We start from the raw sequence: 20388 nt of genomic DNA, 5'->3' as shown, positions 1-20388 counted from the left end.
TATTGTTCATTTTATTATGATACTCATTAAATAGCTCCCCTGACAAATCCTACCCATGCCACATAAAAGAATACGAAAACCTGATGCAAGTGATTAAATCTCATTTTCAACAAACCAAAAACTCAACAATCAGTTTCTCCGTGGAAGCGAAGTAAAGCTGGAAACTGAAGATAAAAGTGAAGTGTAAACTAAAAACGATTAAAAAAAATAAACTCATCCTAAAATAGTCCCGGACGTGCTTTCGTTTCCATTCGAGAGCTCTCAGAAATCCGCTTTTCCTCAACACAGCCTTAGGGCTGCTTGTTGCCTGGCAACAATCAATGCTACGAGCTTTCCAACGTGGGACTGCCGCGCGACGCGACGTCAAGTAAGAGTAAACGGTCAACACCACATCCGGTTACCGTCTTAACAATAAAAGTATAACTGGTAAATATTGCTGGCAAGATTCACAACAGAGCCGAAAGACGTGGCGCTAATCTGCATATTTATATAATAAAACCGGTCATGTTAGCATGATTAAGATTTTTGTTTCCACAATACGGGTTTTAGTTTGCATTCAAACTTTATTTTGAGAGGTCAGCGTTTGTGCATCCGGCAAATATGGCTAGCTTGTTAAGTGGGGGTTGCTGTTTTCTGTTGAACGTGACGAGATTCCAGCACAAACCCGAGATTACCGCCGCTGGTGGGATGTCTGGCTGAAACACCGGAAAACCGACTCTAGGGAAAGACCACTGACACTTGTAATTGTTTTTATTATAAATACCGGGTCTTGAGTAGCTAAGGTTTGAGCTAACGTTAGCTTCACGGTAACGGTTTAACGGTCCGTCAAACATGTCGGAGGAGGTGAGTCTGTACGACCTGCTGAACCTATCCATCGGGACCCCCCAGAAGTCCTCCGTGAACTTCGGCGCCCTCCACTCGCTGCTCCTCGCCATGCTGAAACAGCTGAATCTCCGGGAGGTGAAGACCCGGTGGAGGGACTCCTCTCCGGGTTATTGGAGCCCTGATCTCACGGCGGCAGAGAAGGAGGTTCAGGTGGAGGTTCAGCCGGACACAGACTTCCAGAATCGGGCAGCGACTCCCTCATGCCCGGGCCCGGTCCCCGACCAGCTGAACCTCCTTTCCCGCATCCAGACATGTGAGGACGGCCTCTCTAAGGTGAAGTACTCAAAGACCACCTTAAAGAAAAACCACCTGTGATCACTGAGAAATACATCAGAATCTGTATGATGATATACAATCAGTGGAAGATTAAATATAAATTCATACACTTCATACATTTAAATGGAGAAACCTTGTGCTCGATGACACTGTGTTCATAAACAAAACAAAATAATAAAACATAAATATTCCTTCACCTGAAGTTAAATGAGCAGGAAGGCAAAGTCACCCACTCAGTGGCTCTGATTCACTCTTAAACAAACCAGTTATCGTTCGTCATGTGTCATCCCAACCACCTGAACACAGAGTTTTCGAAGTAAAGAAAGGTTTGGTGCCCGTTTCCAATAAATCAAATTACCGAGGTTTACCTCAGTGACCTCACAACCAATGGCCACCCAGTAATAACCATGGTTCCCACAGTGTGCTGGGCACCAGTGTAACATCCATAACCTGCAGTCACTGTCCTGTGTTTGATGAATTGTTAGAAATTACTGTCTGCTTAAAAAACAACAGTTCCTCAGTTTATGCTCCTTTTCTGGCAGTGCTGAGAACGCAACTTTATTAACATCTGCAGCGTGGACGTGTAACAGTGATTAACAGGCAGTATGATGTGGTGACACCACACTACTGTCGTGGTCTGCCTGTTGGTACCATGTATTAAACAATCATCACATTTTTGCGCTCTGGGCCGCTTTAACTGCGCTGACACCTGTAAACGTGCGTGCGCCTGATTTCTTTGGTGGTTTTGTCGCCTTTTTTGCATCTTAAAAAGAAAGAAATCCTTGTTTTTCGAGACACCGAACATCAGTGCCAATGCTGTTGCCTGATGTGGTGGGTGATGCAGTAATGTTCAGAGACGAGCTAAAAGACTACATTTGTTTGTTTTTAGTGAATAGGTATTGTTTTCCTGCACAAAGTGAGAATAAAGAAACAATAAAGCGTCAGTAAAGACGACACACTGTAGATAACTATATGACGCTGCCCCTGACCGTGGCCCAGCGACTTCTTCTCTTCTTCCATGTCTGGCTTGCAGTGGTGAACATTTCAGCATATTACTAAGCCGCTGATGATAGAGCAGAGCACAATGGGAGATGGGCGCCACCCTGACATCTCAAATGACCCCGGAGTGTCCCCGTTCAGGTTTCTGCAGAGCTGCCGCCGGCAGATGAGCACATACATCATCATCAGGCCGCCCAGCAACATTTTGATCTTAAAAACGTCATGCAGCGTGGAGGACGTTAAAGGTCGGAGGTGTTTGTGGTTCACACGTTGCTGCCTCCCCCTTCCCCTCCTCCTCCGCCTTGCACTCTCCTCTCTGCGTGATAGGGGGTAATTAGTCCCCTGCAGAGATGCCTCTGGTTGTCAGGGGATGAATAGCTCTCAGGTGAAGAGCGGGACACCGAGCAGGTGCACGGAGGTGCGGCTGAATCATTCATGTCCTCTGTGGGCTCGGCCCGGGTCAGCTGCTGTTTCTGCTGGCGCGCCCTCTTCATCCGGCTGCATGACCTCAGTGTGTTCTCCATGTGAAAGGCCGGACGGCAGGCATCACCCATTAATCTGACAGACAGCTGTTTACCTGAACATGGCTTTTGGTGCATCGGGGTTGGGGGGGGTTCTAGTTAATGAGTGACTGATCTGAACGAGGCTGGAGTGTAACCAGAACACAGACGGAGCTCGGAGCCCTCACAGAACTGTTCCGCCATGTTGGCGAGTCTTTTTCCTAAATCAGTTTGAGAGACATCAGCAGGTTCTCGTTATTTAGAGAAGCGGTTATGAATATTTTGGATATGCAAGTGATAGGACTTCATCTAATGATGATTTCATAATGTTCTCCATTTACTGATTGAGTTTTTGCTTTCTGAACATTTTGGTTGTGCTGAGTTAAAGGCCGCCACTAGCCATAACATAGACTGTAGATAAATGATGGACAAAGCTAATGTGACCTGCTGGTTTTGGTCTCATTTTTGCCAGAAGAGACCATATTTGTTCCAGAGCGAGCAGCGTGGGAGACTGCACAGGAGCATCACACTGACTTGGATACCTGCTGATCAGTGCTCGGTAACATCCAATTAAAATCCTCAAATTTCACCCAAACTGGAGCTCAGACTTGTTGGACTGCACAGCAGCCTTGTTAGCCAAAAGTCATCCCAGAAAGCAGCGAATCAGAGTCTGTGTTTTATACCAAAGCATGAGTGTCGTAAAGCTGAGCAGGTAGCTTTGGTGCTGAAAGCGAACCAAGCAGCGGGAGAGTTTTCCCAAAGCGTAATGAAGAATCCGGATTAGCTGTATGGGAATGTGATTTGTTTTAAAGTGTTCGAACCGTCCCGATGACCCCGGACACAAGGTGAGGCTGCACTCATTAACCAGCTCTGAGTCACTGAGGCCCGAGCCGTGGGGGGTCGCCATGCATCACTCGGCACATTTGACACAAGTTAAACAGCAGCTCGCACACAGCTCAGGAATTTCCTTTGCTTCGGCGTGAAAGGACAGATCGAACCGTGTCCGTTTGCTCTGCAACACACCTCACGCCACCCCCACAGGAAGTGTAAATGACCCGCAGGTCAAAGAGCCGATCATCAACCCAACGCACTTCACGCTACATCCATCAAATTAAATTAAAAAAATAACAACATCAGAGCACATCAGCTTCCCTATTCTGATGATTTCTCTCATTATTGGACAATTATTGTACTACAGCAGTTATTTCATAATGTACGTCACTGCCACACATGGACATCCACAGAAAATGAGTCCAGCATCTTGTACCACTAACCCAGGCATCAGCAACCGCTGCTGTGACAGCGCCAGTATTCATCCAGATCATCCATAATCTATATCTAATCCATACATCAGCACAAATCGCAGGACCAGATGCGAGATAAGAAAGAAAAACCAGTTTTAAAAATCTCCCAGATCAGTGAAACAGCAGAACAGACACGCCCCCACCCACACATCTGACTTCCTGTGACAACTCCTCTGCCAATCGGTGAGCAGAAAACCACCAGGCGTCACCTTTTACACACCTCCAGGATGAGAAGCAGTTTTTTTGTAGTGAAAATGTGCGGCGTACTGATTCGAAGCTGTGTGCTGTGTCTGCAGTCGACGAGGCTGATCCTGGACCTGAACGAGCAGAACGAGCGTCTGAAGGAGCAGATGGAGGAGCTCTGGCAGCAACACGAGGTCGGGCCGTGCACAGCGAAACACACCGCAAACACCACGACCGATCAAACAGCACAAAGAAATAACACTGAAACGTTTTCAAATGATTACAGTCAATTAGAGCAAAAACAAAAAATCACAAACGCTGGGACAGATTCTGTCACCTGCACCGATTCCAAGCTGCTCTGATGAAGCTCCACGTACGGATGCTGCTGACCACAAACCAGATGGTCCCGCTCCTCTTCAGCCCGCAGGACCATCTGGAGTGAGATCGGGCCAAATTCATTAAACATTTTTAATTATGTTTAATTTTTCAAACTTATTCTATGAAACTCTGATCCAGGTTTTATGGAAGTGCTTCTACTTTCAATAATCAGAAATCAAACAGTCAGTCAGAAAACTCAAAGAGCCTGATATACTTTATTTCTACTTTATACTTATTTAGATATACTTTATTTCTACTTTATACTTATTTAAATATACTTTATTTCTACTTTATACTTATTTAGATATACTTTATTTCTACTTTATACTTATTTAGATATACTTAATTTCTACTTTATACTTATTTAGATATACTTTATTTCTACTTTATACTTATTTAGATATACTTAATTTCTACTTTATACTTATTTAAATATACTTAATTTCTACTTTATACTTATTTAGATATACTTTATTTCTACTTTATACTTATTTAGATATACTTTATTTCTACTTTATACTTATTTAGATATACTTAATTTCTACTTTATACTTATTTAAATATACTTAATTTCTACTTTATACTTATTTAGATATACTTAATTTCTACTTTATACTTATTTAGATATACTTAATTTCTACTTTATACTTATTTAGATATACTTAATTTCTACTTTATACTTATTTAAATATACTTAATTTCTACTTTATACTTATTTAGATATACTTAATTTCTACTTTATACTTATTTAGATATACTTAATTTCTACTTTATACTTATTTAGATATACTTTATTTCTACTTTATACTTATTTAGATATACTTTATTTCTACTTTATACTTATTTAGATATACTTTATTTCTACTTTATACTTATTTAAATATACTTTATTTCTACTTTATACTTATTTAGATATACTTTATTTCTACTTTATACTTATTTAGATATACTTTATTTCTACTTTATACTTATTTAGATATACTTTATTTCTACTTTATACTTATTTAGATATACTTTATTTACTACAGAAGTAATATTAGACACATCTTATAACGGCATCACTCAAATAAACAAAATGAAACATTTTAATGTGGTAAAACATGACACACAATAAAGGAGCCCAGTTTAACAGAAAAAATGAAATACGCAGAATAATAAAGCTCCATAAACAAAAAGTAGAATAGAAACCTGCAACTAGAAATAAAACAATAAATAGAAACTGTCAGAAAAAAAGTTCTGGTCTGACTGGATAGATTTATGAATCTGAACCACAGAAAGTTTCTCTGCTGTCCAAAAGTCTCAGTCAATGTTCAGCTGAAGAAAAGAGCTCATCATCATAGCAAATATTTCATGTATGTTTGACTTTTAGTGGCTCTGCAGGGAAACACGCTGATTCTGAGCCACGCCGTATTTTCAGCGTCTTCTCGCCCTCAGGCCTCGGCGATGGAGCTCAGCTGATGCTGGATGTGGATTCGTGGGATGTTCTGATCTCTCCCTCTGTCCTGTGTTCAGATGGTCGGTGACGCTTTGGGGACGGCCGCTCGGGTGGAGAGCTGCTGCCACCGTGTGGACGCTCTGGAGGAAACTGTGGTGAGGGTTTGTCTGAGGGGAGGATGTGACACTGTTTAAACTGTTGGCTACTGGCTTCTGTGTAATAATGTAATTCTGACAGTTTAATGAGGACATGCCCAAACCTCGTGATTTCACTGTTGTTACAGAAATCTCTGAGGGACGCAGTTCTACCCGGCAACAGAGAGGGCGAGACAGAAAAATTCCAGAAGGTGAGAAAGAAACAGAAACTTGTGTTTCATCAGAAACAGACGAGCTTACAGCCAGATGTTTAGAGTCCTAAAGTTATTTTAGTGTCAAGGAAAGCAGCCATGTTTGTGTGCAGAGCCGAGCTGAGGCCTCAGCAGGTGATTATTTATCAAGAAACAAACTTCCCTGCTGTGTTCCTGACCAGCGGTATGGATTCGAGTACAGTGTTGATATTTGTCTGCAGTTTCAGAGTGTTTGTCTCTGACTTCCTCACAGGAGCCTGGAGATTCAGGGGTCGATAATCAGCTCGTGGCAGCCAAACAAACCTCCTCGCCTTCCGGCAGTGACCTCACCGAACCTCCTCAAAGCAGCACACCTCCCTCCTCCCACCCCAACAAGGTCACCGTTGGACCAGCAGCTCCAAGTTCTCCAAATAAATCCGAGTGCTCTTCGGTCCAGTCAGGGCCGCCTCCACAGGCTGGTGTTAAAGCAGACTCTGCTGGTAAACCTCCAGCTTCAGATTCCAACTGCTCCACACCATCCACAGAGGCAGTGGAGGCCCTGAGGAGTGTGAGCCAGCTGCAGGAGAGGCTCGTCCAGGTGGAAGCTCACGTAGCGGTGTTAGAGAAAGGAAAGGCAGACCAGAGTCAGCTGGCTCAGCTCAGAGAGCTCATCGCCACCAAAGGTGACGCCATACAAGCTGTTAGAAAGTCTCTCATGAACACAGCTCTCATTTAAAGTGTTCAGATCACAGTGTGAGATCTGAAGTCATAGCATGAAGAATATATTAGAGCTGCACCAACCTTTGATTTTATTTTATCTTTCTTAAATGTTTTTACAAATTATTTTGTTTAAAAATGTCTTAGCCTCCCAAAAATCTATCAGCAGAATGTGAAGAAACAGCTGCTATGAGTTTGTGCCCGAAACATCTGTTGTTGTGTGGCCACACTTGTGTGTAATGCCTAATTGTACCACAAGGTGGTGCAGTCTTTCTTTAACCTAGTACGTCAGCGAGAGCACTTCTTGAGGGAGCGGGTATAAAGAACACACACATCCCAAAAATGTAACACCCCTCCTGGTAAAACACTGCCCCCAGTGGTAAAAGTTCAAGTAAACTTTTATAGGTATTTACAGTAATTACTGTAATTTATCCTGTAACTATTATTTGTACATATTACAGCTCAAACTTCATGGAATGAATGAGAATTTCAGCACTTTTAGAGCATCTGATTTCTGCTCCCAGACTGCGATGCTGATGTTATGTTGAACATTTAGGTTCCCATGGAGACGCGTTCAGTAACCTGATGGATCAGCTAAATGAGCAGAGAGGTTTGATAGACCGCCTGATGAGCGACCGAGGAAAGGTGAGTAAGAACCAACCGGAACAACCCTCTCCTCCTCAAACATCAGCACAAACGCTGCCGTGTCACTTCCTGTCTGTCTGCTCTGATGGTTAAATTTGTCCGTCTGAAGCTGGACACCTTGGAGGACATGCTCATGAGCCTGATGAGCCCACACAAAGAAAGCGCCTCCGAGGTAACTATCGAGAGGGCGGAGTTACAAGTGTCAGAGAGGGCGGAGTCAGAAGCTTCAGAGAGGGCGGAGTCAGAAGCTTCGGAGAGGGCGGAGCCAGAAGTGTCAGAGAGGGTGAAGTCAAAGGCAGATTCAGAGAGGCTGGAGCAAAAGGAAGCTTCGGAGAGGGCGGAGTTACAAGTGTCGGAGAGGGCGGAGTCAGAGGTTTGCAGAAGAGTGGGTTCAGACAGCGAAGGTTACCGAGAGCTCAGAGAGCAAATATCCCACCTCAGGTAAAGACACACAGGAGGGAGAGCCAGTTTTACATCACCCGACAGAAGTTTTAAAAGGAGCCCTGACCATGAATATACATATACAGCTTCCTGTAGTAACACCAGCTCAGCTATTTTAAGCTCGCTTTAACTGTTTAGAGAAAAAATGGCAAATTTAGGAGAAAAAAGTTTGAAAAATTTCGAAGTCTTGGCTTGAAGCTGAGGGCAGTGAGAGAAGCGTGAACGTGATGTAACTGAGGATGTTACTCAAACTGCCCCTGCAACACGAAGGCAGTCGCAGCTACGGAGGCGAGAGGATCTGTGTATGCGTTTAACTCTGGCCCCGCCCACTTCGCATCACCAGCAGTTATTTCGTCCTTTGCAGCCGGAGTTGTTAAATGTCAGTGTCCTTTAAGACCGAGTTCATCAGCCAAGAGCTCCTGAACCAGCACTCCTGCAGCGCCTCGAGGCGACTGTTGTTGGGATTTGGAGCTTTATAAATAAAAGATTTTTTTACAGCCTAAACGAGGGCGGTGTTGTGGTGACAACGATGATGGCGCCTGACAGAAACTAGACCTAAAACTGTTATTTTATAATGAATTCACAAGAATTCACCGACTTTGTTATCAGGTCGGTTTCATGTTCACGTGTAAACACGATCAGTCTTTCCTGTCACAGAGGAAACACTAGTGGGATGCAGTTTGTAGCATCATTGCGTGCATTTCTGGCCACTTCTTCTTCTGACATCATTTTTTGAGCTGCCTGGAAGAGAATGATCCAACTTGCAGAGAGAAACTCGTTAAACGCGCTGAATCAGGGCTCCTTTTAGTCTTTCGAAACTTGTCAGGAGTTTTATTCACCCGGGTCACTTTAGTCGTTGTGCTTTCATGATGGCGCCCTCGTGTCCAGGACGCGTGTGCAGTGGCTGGAGGAGGACGTGAAGCAGACTCAGTGTGAGGAGAAAGCGGCAGACCAACAGCTACAACGTCAGGTCAGGCAGGAAGTGCTGAAGCTCAGGAGGCAAACTGGCGCCACCTACAGGGAGGGAACGGAACAGCAGCACACGTGTAAATAGCGAAGTCATAATTTAGGAGTTTTGTTATGCTTGGCACATTTGGAAAAAACAATCAGAAAAAATATCAGAAAAGTTGTTTGTTTTGGTCAAGGAGCCGCGTCTTTAGTTTTCGGTGTCAGGTGTTTACCTGTAGGTGGCGTCTGTTTCCTGAATGTCATGCAGGAGACATCATGTAGATTTCCACACTGTAAAAAAAGTCTCGAATGACATTGTGAGTCTGAAAACATTCCAGACAAAGCACGAGCAGAGGAAACAGAGAAACAGTCAAAGATGCCCTGGTGTTTCAGGCGACATGCATCAGCCTAATCTCAGTTCTTTGCCCTCCGACCTCAGCTGGACGACCTGCGGGGAACGCTGGAGGACACAATCTTGTCCTTCACATCTCAGCTGTCCACGAGTCTATGCGATGAGGCCGTGCAGGCGGAGAGTGGTGGTCCGAGCGTCCGTCAGAGCGAAGAGTGGTCAGCTCTGAATGCCAGAACAACAAACATTGGAGAGAAGCTCAGCTTTCTGTTCGAGCACTACCAGCAGCTGCAGGACGCGGTGAACAGACTGATCCAGCAGCAGGGCGGAGCCAGAGAAGGGCCGCCGCAGGACCGAGAGGCAAGCCAGAGCAGGGTGAAGCTAGGGAACATTTCAGATCTGCACGCTGGGTTTAAGAGAGTGCTGAAAACACCTGACTTTGATTTTTACCTTTTAAGGTCACGTCCAAGCTGCTCCTACCTTGGCTGCTGTTTTTAGATCTCTCCATAACTCACAGTCTAAGTACTGTAGGTGGCTAAAAATCTCACAACTTTCCTCATGATGTTCTTCCTCAGACACCACAGGAAGTTCTAGCTGGCTCTTCCTGGTGGACAGATTCGTGACGCTCAACACTGTGAGCGATGCGGTCCTCACCTGAGATGCCGTAAACTGCAGATTGTTGCAGACGCATCAAAAGTCTGCAGGGTTTGAGGTTTTTGATGAAACCGCAGAGCGTGCAGGGTACGAGGTCTGGATGGACTGCCAGGAAGTGATCTAAAAATAGCAGCAGTGGTGGAAGTGGCCCAGAGGTGCTCCAGGAGATGATGTTAAAGGGGAGGTCAAAGTCCTGGAACCTCGTCTGGAAACTAAACGTCACTGCTCCGATATACACAGAATACACCGGGGTTAAGCTGTCTGCAGGAAGATCTCTGATTCCTTCTGTGTGTGTGTGTGTGTGTGTGTGTGTGTGTGTGTGTGTGTGTGTGTGTGTCAGAACGTGGAGCTGGTGAACGGCGTGCAGCAGGCGATGCTGCAGCTTCAGGCCGACTGTAAGAAGCTAAACGAGACGATGAGATCGCTGCACGAAGACAGCAAACGCAAGCAGAGACACATCGAGGTAAAACATGCAGCGCGTTCCTCGTCGCACGTCATTCAGTCTCAGCTACCACAGCATCACACAACAGGAAAAAAACGATGGCGTTATTTTTGTGCCACTATTATGAGCGCACTTAAAAAACATTTGCAGGTGCAAGTGTTGCATTTTGAGGAGAAATTTTGAGCAAAGAAAAGCTATTTCAGTGTTTGCTATTATCCACACACACACACACACACACACACACACACACAGCAGCCCCTCTCGCTCAGTTTTTGCGCTCGCTCGCAATGTGTCGCTCGTGCTCTCAACATTTCTGCCCGTGCGCGCTCAACTCTTTCTCTACACCGTTATATTTGTGCCACAAAACCAGCCAATCACAGACTTGGATGCACAAAAATCTGATTGGTTGTTTTGGTCTCCAATCAGCTCAAAATGACGAAATGCAATATCCCAGAATCCATGTCGTCCAGAACTCAAGCGAGGCAGTGGCAGAGTTTGAAATATTACTCTGTCTGGGTCACAAAATAAACTTTAAGATATGTCTGGACGACATGGATTCTGGGATATTGCATTTCGTCATTTTGAGCTGATTGGAGACCAAAACAACCAATCAGATTTTTGTGCATCCAAGTCTGTGATTGGCTGGTTTTGTGGCACAAATATAACGGTGTAGAAAACCAGCATCTTAATATGAACTGTGATGACACTTTTTACTTTTAATTGAAGGTGTAAATGCACCAAAAAGAAACCAGTGTGAGACCACGCTGTTACTTACTGCTCCACTCAAACATCTCCACCAGAACAAACCGCAGAGGTAGGAGGTGCTGCGCCGTGTGCGACACGTGACGGCAAGAAAGAGTTCTTGAAACAGTCATTTAAGATTCAAACTGCAGGTTGCTCCCGAAACTGCTTTTATCCAAAGAGTTTTTCATCCGTACATATTTTGTCTTTATTGTCATTCTTCTAAAAATGTAAAAGTTGAATTGAACAGCTGAGGAGACGAGCTGACGGACTCTCGTCTCTGCAGGAGCTCTACAAGACGACGGAGGAGCTGGAGGTGAACAAGGCCGACAAGCAGATGGTCGAGAGTGAAATCGTGAGTTGGCTCATTTTAACCTCCCACCTGTGGGAGGAGTCAGACTCACCTGCTTTAGTTTCAGATGTTTGGGTGTGATCTGTCCCTCCATTTCACTGCAGGGCAACCTGCATGTGGCGAATAAAGCCTTGATTGATTGATTGATTGATTGATTGATTGATTGATTGATTGAGACGTGTGTGAGGCGACTGTTTCAGGACACCTGTCGGCCTCCGCCTTCTCGCCGTTGACCTCCCGATTCTCCCTCTGTGCCCGTAGAGAGCAGACAAATCGGCCCTGGAGGGGAAAGTGAGCCGGCTGCAGCTCGACTCGGTGACGGAGCAGCTGAGCGGGATGTTCCACGAGCTGCTGAACAAGGTGACGAGTCAGGAGCAGGACTGGCACAAACTCATGGGCAAGCTCTCCACCGAGATGGAGTGTAAGGTAGGAGAGCCACGCCTGCAAACTCAAACTGATCCGAGATCAGAGGGAAGGGTAATGGGTTTAAATTTAAAAACATATTTTGTCTTTAAATCGTGACGACGTCTCTGCTACAGCTGTGACAGAAGCTGCAGTATTGGAGATTTTACGCTTCGGTCATAACAGGCTGATCCGGGGCGTCACATGTGTGATGTAGGGTTTTCAAATTAACACCACAGGAGCATCTGTTAAAGATCTCAGACTGTCTATATGTCAGCTTGGGTCTCAGACTCCGCCTCTCTGGGAACCATCTCCCCTCACCACACTCCCTGCTGGTGGCTGATGCCCTCAGACGTTGGTGTGTTGGTGGTTCTTGGTGTCTGGGGCTGGGCGCTCATGTATGTACCGACTCACTCCTGGTGGCTGATTGGCGGGGCCTGGCGCCTGTGGCCCGGCTGGGCCCCTTCCAGGGGGTGGGGTGTCCTCAGGCCTCTGGGCCTGAAGCTCAGTCCTCTCTGGCTCAGCTCACTGCTGGCAGAGCCCGCGGGCACGTCACTGCAACACCTCTGGCCTCTGCTCCGTGGCTGCTGGGTGACCTCTTGTTTGGGGCTCTCCTCAGCTCTTCCCAGGAGGGTGGCACGGTTGCCCCCCTGGTGGTCCTCCTTGGGTCCTTGTACTCTGGGGGCCTCTGGATGTCTGGGGCCTGGATCTCCTCCATACCTGGTTCATGCCCTGGGGGACGGGGCTATGGCTCCCCACACTCCCTAGCAGATCGTTGCATGGAAAACCTTTGGAATACAAGCGTGCTGATGCACACAGGTGTTCGCAGACACAAACTACACCTTTCTTGGCTGCTGCCTCAAAGCACATTGTGCGCTGCACTCTAAAAAGTAATTCAGAGGCTTTTAGTAAACATCACTATAAATATAAGTTAGATGAGCCTGATCAAATCTATGAATATCCTTTTAGTAATTATTTGAGTTTGATAAGTTGAAATAAATGTCTAAAACATTAACGTATGTGTTTGTGTTAAATTAAGGTATTTATTTACATTTATCTCAGACAAAAAATTCAGTATGTGGTTCACAGAATACCTTCTTTACATGTGCTTAATATTTTTGTTTAACATTTAATCAAAATATTTGAGAAATATGTATCTATACTCATCAGTATCTTGTACTAAAATCATTAATTATTCAAATCAATATTATTTATTGTAAGAAACTACAACTGAAAAGTAAAACATGATAACGTAGAGTAATTGAGTACCATGAGCCTTTTCCATTGTTTCGTTCATTGTGTTTTTTAAATACTCTGAGCGTTTGTGTTTGCGCTCCTGGTTTGACATTCATCCTTCAGGTATGTGAGGCTTTGAGCTGAAAGGGGAAAGGCTCTTGTCTTTTTAGTGCTTGTTTATTTTGATTTTTTGCCATGTTTATGAAAATAAAATTTTGTTTGGAAAAATGTCTAACATGTGGTCATCTTTCATACATGTATTATGAAAAACACAACTACATATTAGTTTGTCTGGTTTTTCAGACTTAGACTACCAGTGAAATACAATAACATTCATATTTGAATATTTGAATCTTGTAATCAGAAGGTTGCCAGTTCGAGCCCCGGCACCAACAGTCTCGGTCGCCTACTGGTGGTGGTCAGAGGGCCCGGTGGCGCCAGTGTCCGGCAGCCTCGCCTCTGTCAGTGCGCCCCAGGGCGGCTGTGGCTACAGTGTAGCTTGTGAATGTGTGGATGTAGTGTGAAGCACTTTGGGGTCCATAGGGACAAAGTAAAGCGCTGTACAAATACAGGCCAGTTACCATATTTAATATTAAGTACAATTTTGATCACGTTCAGTTTACAATATGAAGTAAATGGAACAAAACTTTGGATTAACTGACATCTATATTTACAGTTACATGACCAAGCATGTCAGTGTTATTTACTCAATTTTTTCATGTTTGTGTAAAACTACAATTATTCATTTCAACTTAATATGTTTAAGCTTTAGTTATTCAATTGATCAAGTATATTGAACAGGTTTGACCGGTTTCCAATCTACTCAATATTTTTAAGTGTAAAAGTGTTGCCTCAAAAATTTTAAGTAAATGTCAGTGTCCATCTTACACAATAACATGTAATATTTAGTATCTACTGTTAGCTACTGTTAGCTAGTTTATTGTGATGGTGCTGTTTTTATTAAGATAAGATAAAACTTTATTAATCCCTCGGGTGGGTTCCTCTGGGAAATTCGGTTTCCAAAAGCACAGCACCGACAGAAGTTACAGAGTAACAGAATATTATACACACACACACACACACACACACACACACACACACACACACATATAAATACAGAGACATATATAAATAAAATATATGAAGGGGATAAATAGAATAAATAGGAATAAAAATAAAAATACAAGTGAATTGCACATTTCAAGTATGGAGTCTATTGCACCGTTGACTATTAACAAAAGTATTGTACAGTGAGGTGAAGAGGCACTACAGCGTAGTTGTTCCCCCCTCCTTTGTCCTCCTGTCTCCCCTCCCTTATTATGTTGCTCTTTGTTGTTTGTTTTCTCCTCTGGTTTTCTTTCTCTCCCTCTCTTTCTTTCATTCTTTCTCCCTGTCCTATCCCCCAGTCATGTCTGTCCCGTCTGTAACAACTGAAAATAAAATAAAATAAATACATAATTATAATAAAGGTCAATCAAATGGACCAATATGGCAAGGCCATGATGATCCACTTGGTAAAGTAAATCCTCTTGGCATCTTTCTTGGCCTTCAGACAACGATTCTGACGGCCAAAGATCCAAACGGGACAAAAAAAAAGATCTGAATCTCAGTGACCTCAAAGTCAAGGTGTTGTTGTTTTTATTAAGAAAACCAAAAGAAGGTGGAAATATTTTTATAATTTACTGGAAACTATGAATGCTAGAAGTTTTCTAGAATTGATTTTAAAATAAGAGTCATGGTTCTGATCTGATGGTTCTGATCTGGTCCCTCTGCAGCTGAACCGGATCGAGCTGGACTCTGTGAAGAAGCAGCTGGAGGATCGCTGGAGGAGCATCCACGAGAAGCTGCAGGCTCAGGCGGCGCCGGAGTACGAGGACGCCGCCGGGATCAGGAAGTGAGAACACTGCACTCTTACACGCAGTACAGCTCACGATCACAGGTGCTTCCAGGAGATCCAATCAGGAGAAAGAGGGCTTTTAGGGAGGGGCTAACAGAGATAGGATGAATTGAAGGATTATTTTGACCTGTCAGTCACGCACAGCTGCTCTGACAGACGATATATGTCCCTAACATTATTATTATTGTTAACATTATTGGCTTTGGTCTGAATGTCATTTGTTGCTAAATGTTCCATAATTAGCGTCTGACTGAAACATCTGCAGACAGTGTTTGTTCAGATTTCGTCTGAATCAGACACGTGAGGTAACAAAGAAGGAGGAGCATTTTTTATGAATGTCTTCAGAACATTTTAAATATGTGCAGCAGGTGAAGGGCTGAGAAGCACTGAAGATTTGTTCTTGTGTTTATTTCCAGACAGCTCGTGGAGAGATTCCACTGCCTCTCCTGCGACCGGCCCATCGTGAAGCACACGCCCGGACCGTGAGTGAACGCCTCTCACAGAGTACGTGACCCAAACCTCTGAGCTGCTGTCTGAACTCCTCCCCTCTCCTACATTTGTACCTTTTCTTTGAGGGTTAAAGGCATCTGGTGACGCTGCCCTCGTTTCCTGCATTCCCCTCGCACAAGTCCATCCGGCCGTTCACCGTTTACACCATGGAGCAGTTACGCCAGCACTACCGGAGGTGAGTTACCTGCACACACATGGTGAGGCTCCTCAGTGTCTTCTGTTCTGATGAGCCCCTGTCACCGCCTCAGCCAGCAGCCAGGCACCAACCGCTGCAGGTACGAGGCAGCTAAGGCGTGCAGGAGCAGGGAGGGGCTTCAGAGGAGCCGCGTCACCGCGTGCAGGCAGATAGAGAGCGTAGAGATGCAGGGACGGCCGCAGCACGGCGATGGCACGAACACAGCGCAAGGCCAGCAGTGAGTCAGGGCAGGGGTGGAGCTTAAAGTCTGCGGTTGCTACAGGGTTAACGTGGAAAGAGCAAGACTGTAATTTCATGCGTTCACTCGATCACTGAGTTTGAACCTCAGTGCTGCCGTTACTGTTCTGCAGCGTTTCTGAGGTGAAGCTACAGAAAATCAGCACGTACATGATGATGACGTCATTAGAGGTCAGTGAGCAGATCTGTGATTTCTGTGTTGATCACCGTTCCATTTCTCTGTCCTCACGCCTCGGGCAGCGAGCGCATATCTGAGCTGACGGATTACGGTCACCTGGCTGCGGCGCGGAGCTGCGGCGGGAGTCACCACACCAACGCTGCAGGCAGCCAGCGCCGTGGCGGCCCGCAGTACACAAAACTCCACGGTGAGGTGGACGGTGCGATGCAGGTACGTCTGAGGAAAACGGGCCTGAAACTGCAGCGAGGTCTTAAAGGTCTGTTTGAGGTTTCACAGTGTGTGTGTGTGTGTGTGTGTGTGTGTGTGTGTGTGTGTGTGTGTGTGTGTGTGTGTGTGTGTGTGTGTGTGTGTGTGTGTGTGTGTGGTGGGTCAGTCGGAGGAGGTGGATATCGTTGGACTGGACGGGCGCATTTACAAAGGGCGCCTGAACGTCCCGGCCTGCAGGAACTCAGAAACTAAACTGCCAACGATCCCCACCAGAGACGGTAAACTCTGAATCCATCACACGTCACTAACGCTGCGTCACGCTCCGAGGGAAAAATACTCACATCTGAATAACACACAGGCTACACAACACAACCCCCAGCAAACACCTGAAGCTCGACTCCAGCAGACGTTTGCACGGAGTTCAAGTTAAAAATTCCAAAAGAAGCAGCCTGACAGCGCTGCTGTGAACACACAACAATGACACCTGGTTGTCATGGTGACTCCAGGTTTGCAGTGCTTGTTCTTCTTCGCTTTGGTCACATGTTCCACCTGCTCCGTGTCTGCAGGCGTGTATAAGAGTAAGGACAAAGCCAAGCCTGCTGCCTCTCCGGAGGTGGGACCCAGCACTCCTCTTCATCCGCCCTGCAGTCCCAGGAGCGCAGCGTGCAGCCGCTCGGGTGAGTCATTCACGCAGGTAAAGGTGTCATCAGTACCAGTTAAAACAAAAGAAGCTAAGAAGGTGAGGAACACCTCGATCTCTTCCCCCGGAGAGTAGCAGGAGGAGGTGGCCGGGGTGAGGGAGGTCTGGGAGTGTCTGTTGTTTCTGCTCCACCTTTAAAGTTTAAACTGAAGTGAATCCTTCTGTGTCGACAGCAGAGCGCCTGAGTGTCTGTTGCTTATTCATCTGATGTCTAAATGTCCTGCAAACACAAACCTGGCTCCTCCTCCTCTCCTTCCTCTCCAGCATCCAGCTGCTCCGGTCGTGATTGGCCCGTCTCGGCTCTGGGCTGTGCGTCTCAGAGCTCCATCGCTCAGGGTTCAGCTGCGGCTGACAGCACCGCAGAGCCTCCAAGCAACGAGCCCCTCAACCTGTAGGGGGCAGCGTCTGCCTCCAGGTTGTGTTTAGTTTGCGAGTGCAGACAGAGGTTCGGGTAACCTCCTCCTGCTTATCGTCCAGACTACACATCCCAGAACCCCCCGTGATGTGGCTCTGTACTTATTTTTTCACTTTGAATATTGTTGTTAACAGATAATAAACTTTAGTGTGAATTTAATCACTTTTTAGAACATCAGATATTAAACATCAAACAGATGTTATTTATCATAAGTGAGCCACGTTTAACGTTTTATCTTAAAGGATCCTTTTGATGTAATTCACAGTAAAACGTCACCGAGTCTGTCTGAACATGGTCTTTGTATGTTTATTTGAAAAACAGAGGATTCCCTCTTAATCAAACCACCTGATCAACTATTGATTACTGAAATAATCAATAGTCTTTAAAAGGCTTCAAGAAGGTCAGGGGAGGTATAGAATTATTTTACCTTTCTTTCACCTCCACACCCATTTACTCACCTTAGCTCGTGTGATTAGATGGGGACAGTCCCATAGGACTTAAAGTCTGGGACTCTCCACCGGTCGCTCTTAGAACTGAAGAAGCTTCTGGAAACTTAAAGACGTCCAGACGCTTTTCTTTCAAAGCTCCTCAGAAAACCTTGTGTGTAGATATATATATATATATGTATGTATATATGTATATATATACATACATATATATATATATATACATGTATATATATATATATATATATATATATATATATATGTATATATATATATATGTATATGTATGTATATGTATATGTATGTATATATATATATATACATATATATATATATGTATGTATATATGTATGTATATATGTATATATGTATGTATATATGTATGTATATATATATATATATATATATATATATATATATATATATATATATATACATACACATATATATATATATATATATATATATATATATATACATACACATATATATATATATATATATATATATATATATATATATATATATACATACACATATATATATATATATATATATATATATATGTGTATGTATATACATACACATATATATATATATATATATATATATGTGTATGTATATATATATATATATATGCCTTCTTGTTCCAGTAGCCCACTGGAACGCCATAACCAAGTGGCCGGCATAGTGTACAGGAACATCTGTGCCGAGTATAACCTGGAAGTCCCGAGGTCAAAATGGGAGATGCCCCCAAGGGTGGTGGAGAATGACCGAGCTAAGATCCTGTGGGACTTCCAGATACAGACGGACAAAATGGTGGTGGCTAACCAACCGGACATAGTGGTGGTAGACAAACAGAAGAAGACGGCCGTAGTGATCGATGTAGCGGTTCCGAATGACAGCAATATCAGGAAGAAGGAACACGAGAAGCTGGAGAAATACCAAGGGCTCAGAGAAGAGCTCGAGAGGATGTGGAGGGTGAAGGTAACGGTGGTCCCCGTGGTAATCGGAGCACTAGGTGCGGTGACTCCCAAGCTAGGCGAGTGGCTCCAGCAGATCCCGGGAACAACATCGGAGATCTCTGTCCAGAAGAGCGCAGTCCTGGGAACAGCTAAGATACTGCGCAGGACCCTCAAGCTCCCAGGCCTCTGGTAGAGGACCCGAGCTTGAAGGATAAACCGCCCGCAGGGGCGTGCTGGGTGTTTATATATACATACACATATATATATATATATATATATATATATATATATATATATATATATATATATATATATATATATATGTGTATGTATATATATATATATATATATATATATGTGTGTATATATATATATATGTATGTATATATATATATATATATATATATATATATATATATATATATATATAGTGAGAAGGATCAGAAACACTGATCTAAACATGCAGAGCTCTCATAAAGCCTCGTGGGCCAGAGAAGAGTTGTGTTGTTGTCGTGTTGATCTGTCAGCGAGACGAGGATGGTAAATGGTGTGTATTTGTATAGCGCTTTACACTATACACAATCATCCACCCATTCACACATTCAGGACTCAGCTGTTGCATCATGTGGGGAATTACATCATCACTACCAGCAGCAAAAGTACTTCCTGTTAACAGGAACACGAGGCCGCGAGCAGGAAGGACACGCTGATGAGTAAATACAAAAGCAGGAGGGAGAGGTGCAGTTACAACTCCTGAAGCTTCCTGTCTTTCAACACATTAGGTCTGTGCTTCAGTCCGACTCCAGGCAGCCTGGAAAACCTGGGAACTCTAAACTGTTTTCCCGTCCTGGAAAACTCCCCAAGTTTATAGATCAGGACCTGAATAAAAAACACTGTAAATACACAATGTAAACATAAAGTCTTTATGAGGGTCAGATTTTTCTTTCCCCTCAGTGATGTTTTACACACATCGTGTCTGAAACCAAACTTTTACTCCCTTCATGCATTAAAGTCTCTGTGCAGAAGCTTTTAACGCAGACTGACTTTGACTTTTTCGTGCTTTCTTTTTAAACTACCAGTCACATGAGTGACTAACTGGGCTTTAAATCCAGGCGTCGTATCAAAGGCGCTGTCAGGTGAGGCTGTGGCATCAGAAGCTGAGTTCAGGTGTCAGCACGTTCAGTGTGATTCAGGAAGCCGGGTCAGTGTTCGTACACGGACATGCTGGCGTTCAGCTCACTCAAGCCTGGGCTGTGGCCCCTGATGTTCTGTTTCCGTTCAGTCGGGGTGCTGGAAGCCAACTGAGATTTCTTTTACATACGTTTATTTTCATTGGCAGCATTTAATATAAACACGTGTCGCCAGTGTAACGTGAGAGAAACTAACATCGGCCATCATCGGTCTCACACCAACCTGCCCTTTCCC

The 20388-nt window shown here is 44.4% G+C and overlaps 1 protein-coding gene across 5 annotated transcripts; it reads left to right on the top strand.

Annotated features, from left to right (window-relative positions):
• The first annotated feature begins 345 nt into the window (after positions 1–345).
• LOC113020176 (glutamine-rich protein 2) lies at positions 346–17842 on the top strand. Of its 5 annotated transcripts, none has more exons than XM_080300060.1 (18): positions 346–1158; positions 4261–4341; positions 6038–6115; positions 6244–6306; positions 6563–6968; positions 7559–7647; positions 9476–9760; positions 10380–10502; positions 11509–11577; positions 11836–12000; positions 14988–15106; positions 15526–15591; positions 15693–15794; positions 15868–16032; positions 16293–16440; positions 16604–16715; positions 17004–17114; positions 17402–17842. In XM_080300060.1, exons 1-18 carry the CDS (start codon positions 832–834, stop codon positions 17530–17532), a joined length of 2640 nt encoding a protein of 879 aa, XP_080156186.1. In that variant the 5' UTR covers positions 346–831; the 3' UTR covers positions 17533–17842. The 5 variants fall into 5 exon arrangements, with proteins under 5 accessions (XP_080156186.1, XP_080156188.1, XP_080156187.1 ...); XM_080300061.1 differs by having other exon boundaries at positions 347–1158; positions 6560–6968; positions 9476–9745; XM_026163930.2 differs by having other exon boundaries at positions 347–1158; positions 6560–6968.
• The last annotated feature ends 2546 nt before the right edge of the window (positions 17843–20388 follow it).

This window comes from Astatotilapia calliptera, chromosome 4 (assembly GCF_964374335.1).
Source record: "Astatotilapia calliptera chromosome 4, fAstCal68.1, whole genome shotgun sequence".
Lineage (NCBI taxonomy): Eukaryota > Metazoa > Chordata > Actinopteri > Cichliformes > Cichlidae > Astatotilapia > Astatotilapia calliptera.
The sequence above is the reverse complement of the archived record's forward strand: the minus strand, read 5'-3'. Positions and strand labels throughout refer to the sequence as shown.